This window comes from Rhinoraja longicauda, chromosome 37 (genome assembly GCF_053455715.1).
Source record: "Rhinoraja longicauda isolate Sanriku21f chromosome 37, sRhiLon1.1, whole genome shotgun sequence".
Taxonomy (NCBI): domain Eukaryota; kingdom Metazoa; phylum Chordata; class Chondrichthyes; order Rajiformes; family Arhynchobatidae; genus Rhinoraja; species Rhinoraja longicauda.
Window position 1 is genome coordinate 18,923,855 of NC_135989.1, and position 8,763 is coordinate 18,932,617.

An 8,763-nucleotide genomic window follows, 5' to 3' on the forward strand; every position below is an offset into this window, starting at 1 on the left:
CCTCTCTGCTTTCACACTTGTCCAACCCAAACCTTCAGGAAAGCACCACGTGTTCAATAACAGCATTCATTGCAATTTGGAAAAGGAGGTGTTGATCCAAAAAGGTCTGCTTGTGAGGAATCGAGTCGTTTCATTGAGCTTTTTGAAGGGTTGAATAAGAAGACAGAAGACAGGACGGTGGACGTCATCGATGTGGATGTTACACAGTCTTTGACATGGTCCTAACACGGCCTTTGACACAGTCTTTGACACGGTCTTTCACACGGTCTTTGACGATACGATAGAACTTTATTCATTCCCAGAGGGAAATTAGACATGCACGGTCCAGCAGGTATGGGGCAGGTATACTTCATGCATGCCAACCAAGACCTCTCTAAAACTCCCCAATCTTTGTACCTGTCAAATGTCTTTTAAATGTTCTTATTGCCAACTACTTCCTTTGGCAGCTCATTCCGTTTACATGCCATTTGTGTGAAGAAATTGTCCTTCTGATTCTCATTAAATCTATCCTCCCTGTCATCTTAAACCTGTGGCCTCCAGTTTTTGATCCTCTTCCCTGTGAAAAACACTGTGCCAACGCCGTATCTATATCCCTCATGCTGAAGAAACCTCTATAAAGTCCCGTTCCGCATCTTACGCTCAAGGGAATAAAGACTTAGCTTGCACAACCTCTCCGTCTAACAGTCCATCGAGTCTGGCAACATCCTCGCTAATCTTCTCTGCTTTCTTTCCAGCTTAATGATGTCCAAGCATGGCCTTGCCAATGTCTTGTATAACCGTAACATAACGTCCAACTACTATATTCAGTGCCTTAACTGATGAAGGCCAGTGTGCCAAATGCATTAGGATTAGGGTTAGGGTCCAAATGCCCCCCCACAGTGCAGCGCTCCCTCACCCCCACCCCTGCTCACCGCCCCTCCCCCCTCACCACCCCCCCTCCCTCACCCCCACCCCTGCTCACCGCCCCTCCCCCCTCACCGCCCCACCCCCCTCACCGCCCCTCCCCCTCACCCCCCTCCCTCACCCCCAACCCTGCTCACCGCCCCTCCCCCCTCACCGCCCCTCCCTCACCCCCCTCCCTCACCCCCACCCCTGCTCACCGCTCCTCCCCCTCACCACCCTCCCCTCCCTCCCCCCCACCCCTGCTCACCGCCCTTCCCCCCTCACCACCCCTCCCCCCTCACCACCCTCCCCTCCCTCACCCCCACCCCTGCTCACCGCTTCTCCCCCCTCACCGCCCCTCCCCCCTCACCGCCCCTCCCCCTCACCCCCCTCCCTCACCCCCACCCCTGCTCACCGCCCCTCCCCCCTCACCGCCCCTCCCCCCTCACCGCCCCTCCCCCTCACCCCCCCTCCCTCACCCCCCACCCCTGCTCACCGCCCCTCCCCCCTCACCGCCCCTCCCTCACCCCCCTCCCTCACCCCCACCCCTGCTCACCGCCCCTCCCCCTCACCACCCCTCCCCCCTCACCGCCCCTCCCCCTCACCCCCCTCCCTCACCCCCACCCCTGCTCACCGCCCCTCCCCCCTCACCACCCCTCCCCCCTCACCGCCCCTCCCCCCTCCCTCGCCCCCACCCCTGCTCACCGCCCCTCCCCCCTCACCACCCCCCCTCCCTCACCCCCACCCCTGCTCACCGCCCCTCCCCCCTCACCGCCCCTCCCCCCTCACCGCCCCTCCCTCACCCCCCTCCCTCACCCCCTCCCTCACCCCCACCCCTGCTCACCGCTCCTTCCCCCTCACCACCCTCCCCTCCCTCACCCCCACCCCTGCTCACCGCCCTTCCCCCCTCACCACCCCTCCCCCCTCACCACCCTCCTCTCCCTCACCCCCACCCCTGCTCACCGCCCCTCCCCCCTCACCGCCCCTCCCTCACTACTCTCCCCTCCCTCACCACCCTCCCCTCCCTCACCCCCACCCCTCCCTCACTGCCCCTCCCTCACCGTCCCTCCCCCCTAACCCACTCCCCTCTCTCACCCCCTCCTCTCTCTCACCCCCTCCCCTCTCTCACCCCCACCCCTCTCCCCACCCCTTCACTCCCCCCGCCCCTCCCTCCCCGCCCTTCCCCCCGCCCCTCCCACAGCATGGCGCGCCTTCACACCACTCCCTGATGGACAGTTCATGGATGGATGAACTCACCTGTGTCCAGTGAGCAACTCTGCTTCTCGTCTCCGTTGAAACCATTCTGTGTGAGAGAGCACACAAATGAGCAAATGTCATCAATTATAACCCCAGGATAGGCCACTCGGCCCCTCTGATCTCTGCCAACATATCTATCTGTGTCCCACCATGCTCTACTCTCCCTCCTGAGTCCTCCCCTCACCGGGTTGGGACCAGGCCTTCCCATGTTCCCATGATATTAAGTAGACATTGATGGTCCATGTTCCGGTCTCATGTTCCTCTTCTATCTGCCCCGCTGCCCACAATGACAGCCTCGAGTTGTCTCATGTTCCTCTTCTATCTGCCCCGCGGCCCACAATGACAGCCTCGAGTTGTCTTATGTTCCTCTTCTATCTGCCCCGCGGCCCACAATGACAGCCTCGAGTTGCCTCGGCAATCCCAGAACTCCAAATGAGCCAGTAACTGCAGTCAGGACTCAAAAATACTTTTGAAAATGCCTTCTATTGAAAGAACAGGATGTGCTAGAAACACTCAGCAGGTTGGGCAGTATCTGTGAAGGCACAATTAGTTAACGTACCAAGTCTGAACACATGTCCCCTACAACTCTCACCAACTTCTACAGATGCGCCGTAGAGAGCATTTTACCGGGATGTGTCACAGCACGGTTTGGGAACAGCTCCATCCAACACCACAAGAAATCGCAGCGAATTGTGGACGGAGCCCAGACCATCACACAAACCAACCTCCCTCCCACCCACTCCATCTACACCTCACGCTGCCTCGGCAAGGCCAGCAGCATCATCAAGGACCAGTCTCAGCCTGGTCACTCCCTCTTCACCCGTCTCCCATCGGGCAAAAGTTATATGTGTGAAAACTGATGTGGAAGAGGGGATTGAAGGCTTTGTGGTTAAGTTTGCGGATTATACGAAAAAAAGTGGAAGGGCAGGTAGTGTGGAGCAAGCAGGGACTGCAGGACTTGCACAGGTTGGGAGAGTGGGCAGAGAAGTGGCCGATGGAATATAATGCAGCAAAGTGTGGTCTCGTGCATTTTAGTCGTAGGAATAAAGGTGTACACTATTTTCTAAATGGGGAGAGAATCCAAAAATCGGAGGTGCAAAGGGATTTGGGAGCTGGTGCAGGATTCCCAAACAGTTAATCTGCTAGTGGAATCGGTAGTAAAGAAAGCAAACTCACTGCCAGCATTTATATCAACAACAGGGGTGTGTGTGTGTGGGGCTGTACAAGGCGCTGGTCACAGGGGGGTGTGTGTGATGCTGGGGCTGTACAAGGCGCTGGTCACAGGGGGGTGTGTGTGTGTGGGGCTGTACAAGGCGCTGGTCACAGGGGTGTATGTGGGGCTGGGGCTGTACAAGGTGCTGGTCACAGGGGGGTGTGTGTGATGCTGGGGCTGTACAAGGCGCTGGTCACAGGGGTTTGTGTGTGATGCTGGGGCTGTACAAGGCGCTGGTCACAAGGGTGTGTGTGTGATGCTGGGGCTGTACAAGGTGCTGGGCACAGGGGTGTGTGTGTGATGCTGGGGCTGTACAAGGTGCTGGTCACAGGGGTGTGTGTGTGATGCTGGGGCTGTACAAGGTGCTGGTCACAGGGGTGTGTGTGTGATGCTGGGGCTGTGCAAGGCGCTGGTCAGGCCGCATTTGGAATAGTGTGAGCAGTTTTGTGCCCCGTATCTGAGGAAGGATGTGCCGGCTCTGGAGAGGGTCCAGAGGAGGTTTACAAGAACGATCCCAGGAATGAGTGGGTTAACATATGATGAGCGTTTGTGGGCACTGGGCCTGTACTCACTGGAGTTTAGAAGGATGAGGGGGGACCTCATTGAAACGTACAGAATAGTGAGCGGCCTGGATAGAGTGGATGTGGAGAGGATGTTTCCACCAGTGGGAGAGTCTAGGACCAGAGGGCACAGCCTCAGATTTAAAGGACGTTCCTTTAGGAAGGAGATGAGGAGGAATTTCATTAGTCAGAGGGTGGTGAATCTGTGGGATTCTTTGCCACAGACGGCTGTGGAGGCCACAAGTCAGTGGATATATTTAAGGCGGAGATTGACAGATTGTTGATTAGTGCGGGTGTCGGGGGTTATGGGGGGAAGGCAGGAGAATGGCGGAGTAGACGTTGGGCCGAATGGCCTAATTCTGCTCCTATCACTTATGACCTTATCAGTTATGAACTCACACCTCCACATTCAGGGACAGTTTCTTCCCGGCTGTTATCAGGCAACTGAACCATCCCACCACAACCAGAGAGCAGTGCTGAACTACTATCTACCTCTTTGGTGACCCTCGGACTATCCTTGATCGGACTTTGCTGGCTTTACCTTGCACTAAACTTCATTCCCTTATTATGTATCTGTACACAGTAATCGACAGTAATCACACTGACTGGATAGCTCGCAACAAAAGCTTTTCACTGTACCTCCGTACATGTGACAATAAACTAAACTGCACTTTGTCATATATTAAACACGTATAATCATCGTCTTGTGGTCAGATTCAATGTTCAGGCACTTCCCTCGACTGCTGCTGATAAACTGTCACCCTCTGTTCTAGGCAGTTTTCCTCAGTCCCAGCCTGGTGTCCACATTAGAGCCACTACATGTGGACACACGTGGACACATATGAACACACGTGGACACATATGAACACACGTGGACACATATGAACACACGTGGACACACGAATACAGGAGAAACATGCATCAAGGACTACAAACAACAGTATGGATACACACACACGTCCCACACAATGTCAGTGAAAGTAACAGCATCACTCACCGTCTGCTGGTCTCTCCTGGGATCTGAAACAAGATGAATTACCAGATTATGGGGGTCATTGACATGACCAGGATCAGCCAATGGCCACATGCGATCTTTGGTCCTCATCACCTGCACCTGCCTGCTCATCAGCACAGGCTCACCCCAAGTACACAGCGCTTGGCCAGACCAGCAGACCAGCAGGGCCCTTGGCCAGACCAGCAGGCCCCTTGGCCAGACCAGCAGGGCCCTTGGCCAGACCAGCAGACACCTTGGCCAGACCAGCAGGGCCCTTGGCCAGACCAGCAGGGCCCTTGGCCAGACCAGCAGACCAGCAGACCCCTTGGCCAGACCAGCAGGGCCCTTGGCCAGACCAGTAGGGCCCTTGGCCAGACCAGCGGGGCCCTTGGCCAGACCAGCATGGCCCTTGGCCAGACCAGCAGGGCCCTTGGCCAGGCCAGCAGGGCCCTTGGCCAGACCAGTAGGACCCTTGGCCAGAGCAGCGGGGCCCTTGGCCAGACCAACATGGCCCTTGGCCAGACCAGCAGGGCCTTTGGCCAGACCAGCAGGGCCCTTGGCCAGACCAGCGGGGCCCTTGGCCAGACCAGCAGACCAGCAGGGCCCTTGGCCAGACCAGCAGGGCCCTTGGCCAGACCAGCGGGGCCCTTGGCCAGACCAACATGGCCCTTGGCCAGACCAGCAGGGCCCTTGGCCAGACCAGCAGACCAGCAGGGCCCTTGGCCAGACCAGCAGGGCCGAGTCCACGCCGACCAGCGATCGCCCGTACACTAGTTCTATGTTATCCCACTTTCACAGCTATGCATTAGGGGCAATTTATAGAAGCCAATTAACCTACAAACCTGCACCTCTGAAATGTGGGAGGAAATCAGAGTCACAGGGTGAACGTACAAACTCCACACAGACAGGACTGAGCTCGGGTCTCTGGTGCATGAAGGGGTAGGACATTTAGGACTGAGATGAGGAAAAACGTTTTCACCCAGAGCGTTGTAAATCTGTGGGATTCTCTGCCACAGAAGGCAGTGGAGGCCAATTCATTGGATGTTTTCAAGAGAGAGTTAGATTTAGCTCTTAGGGCTAACGGAATCAAGGGATATGTGGAGAGGGCAGGAACGGGGTACTGATTGTGGATGATCAGCCCTGATCACAGTGAATGGCGGTGCTGGCTCGAAGGGCTGAATGGCCTCCTCCTGCACGTATTGTCTGTGTTTCTCGGTTTCTACCGCTGTGCCACTGCGTTGCACCTGCGAGATGTTTCCAGATTGTGTTGGTGAAGACGTTTCATTGGTTCGTTACCTGTTGCTATGCTGCCACATATTCCAATTCTTCCCAAGCACTCTTTGTGGGCTCTGGATCCACACCTTGTGCACAGGTATCCCTGGTAAAATATCCCCCTGAGTAACAAGCAGGGTCCAAAGTTAAAACATGGAGAGGTACCAACAAGTGGGGCAGGAAATTAACCAGGGCCTGGGTCACCCAGGACAGAAATGAGGACAGGAATCAAAGCTGGGTCAGTGAGAGGAGGCTGTGCAAAGGCATGGAGAAGATCCGGGTTGGAATCCTAACAGAGCAGAAGACATCCCAGGTGACCCTCGCTAATCCTCAGCCTCTTCCCACTGACTGGCCAAATCCATTCCTTCCAACAATCTGTGGATCACAATTAGCCGTGGAAACTGTCCCTTCGGCCCAACTTGCCCACACCGGCCAACATGTCCTATCCACGCTAGTCCCACCTCCCCGTGTTTGGTCCATATTCCCCCAAACCTGTCCTATCCATAATTAACTATCCATATCAATAATCTATATTGACTGAGCTGCAGCAAACAGAGAATACCCACCTCAGTGTGTGCAAGTCAAATGAAGGGTCTCGACCTGAAACGTCACCTATTCCTTTTTTCCAGAGATGCTGTCTGTCCCATTAAATTACTCCAGTTTTCTGTGTCTATCGTTCACAACTTCGTGTCGACTAAATGGCTGGCCAGTTCTCCCAAGGGTTATGCCTTACGTGACCAGTTCCTCTTCCCGCAAGCGTGAGTCTGGCCCTGCAATCACAAACTACATTCCCTCGTTCACTAAACTCTCCAGTCTGAAGTAGTCCTGATTCGAAACGTCACCTATCCATGTTCTCCACAGATGCTGCCTGACCCGCTGAGTTACTCCAGCACTCTGTGAAACGTTACCTATCCATGTTCCCCGCAGATGCTGCCTGACCCGCTGAGTTACTCCAGCACTCCGGGTCTTTTCATATAAACAGTTCCTGCAGCTCACGTTCTGTCTTACAGATTGTCCGCAAGAACCAATCAATCTGGAGATTTTGTCAGCACATTTTCCTGGCCAATAGTCAGCACACAGTGATCCTGTCCTGCCCCCCCCCCCCCCCCCCTCTGCAACTTAGAGCTAACTTGCTTTCTCACTTTCCCATGTATAATACGTTTTAAATACAAAACGTCTCTCTTTCCACAGATGCTGCCTGATCTGCTGACAATTCCCAACGGTTCTTGCAGCAGTCAGTCAACTCATTCAACCCACCCTCCTAAAATCACCTTGTTCCTCTTCCTCACGCACCCTCTCCCACACCCAGGCTGCCATCCACCAGCCCAGCCGGCGGCTTCTGCCGGGCGACCAGCACGCCGTTACAGGTTAACTTCGGCAGTTCAGGGAGCAGAAGAGAGAAGCACGGCGAACTGGGAGCTTCATCCCATCATTGGACATGGGACCGAGCAGTGGACATGGACCAGACAGTGGACATGGGACTGAGCAGTGGACATGGACATGGGACCAGACAGTGGACATGGACCAGACAGTGGACATTGGACCAGGCAGTGGACATAGACATGGACCAGGCAGTGGACATGGAGCAGGCAGTGGACATGGACCAGACAGTGGACATAGACATGGACCAGACAGTGGACATTGGACCAGACAGTGGACATTGGACCAGGCAGTGGACATTGGACCAGGCAGTGGACATGGACCGGACAGTGGACATAGACATGGACCAGGCAGTGGACATGGACCAGGCAGTGGACATGGACCAGACAGTGGACATGGACCAGACAGTGGACATAGACATGGACCAGGCAGTGGACATGGAGCAGGCAGTGGACATAGACATGGACCAGGCAGTGGACATGGACCAGGCAGTGGACATGGACCAGGCAGTGGACATGGACCAGGCAGTGGACATGGACCAGACAGTGGACATAGACATGGACCAGGCAGTGGACATGGAGCAGGCAGTGGACATAGACATGGAACCAGGCAGTGGACATGGACATGGGACCAGGCAGTGGACATTGGACCAGACAGTGGACATAGACATGGACCAGGCAGTGGACATTGGACCAGGCAGTGGACATGGACCAGGCAGTGGACATGGACCAGGCAGTGGACATGGAGCCAACATCAAAGCCAGATGAGGGAACCAGGATTCAGAGTGAGGAAGGGGGATCGGGATCGTGAGAGGGGAACGTGGGGCCGGCAGTTAGAACAAGGAGGGGAGATGGGAAGAGAGTCGGGCACTGGAGTGGGAGCAGGATGGGGAAGTGCAAGGACTGACCGGAGCAGCATGTTGCAGGCGTTACAGACAGTGACCTGGGCGAAGGTGTGCATGGTAAAACTGTGCTCATTGCTGTCGCCGTCATCTGGTCGGATGTTGGACCTGCCGTGAGACAGAAACAGGAACAGCTCTATTAGACTGCCCCATACACATGAGCCCACGTGCACAGTCGTGAGCAGTCGTGTGCAGTCGTGTACAGTCGTGTACAGTCATGCACTGCCTGTCACAGTCATGTACAGTCGTGCACAGCCCGGCACAGTCGTGCACAGCCCGGCACAGTCGTGCACCGCCGTGCATA

At 55.8% G+C, this 8,763-nt stretch overlaps 1 protein-coding gene across 1 annotated transcript in view; it reads right to left on the reverse strand.

Moving 5' to 3' along the window:
* LOC144610697 (guanine nucleotide exchange factor VAV3-like) overlaps window positions 1–8,763 on the reverse strand; it is a 71,668-nt gene that overhangs the window by 23,468 nt on the left and 39,437 nt on the right. The window contains 4 exon segments of the mRNA XM_078429586.1: window positions 2,140–2,185; window positions 4,910–4,932; window positions 6,203–6,300; window positions 8,466–8,567. Of these exon segments, the coding sequence (XP_078285712.1) occupies window positions 2,140–2,185; window positions 4,910–4,932; window positions 6,203–6,300; window positions 8,466–8,567 (269 nt within the window).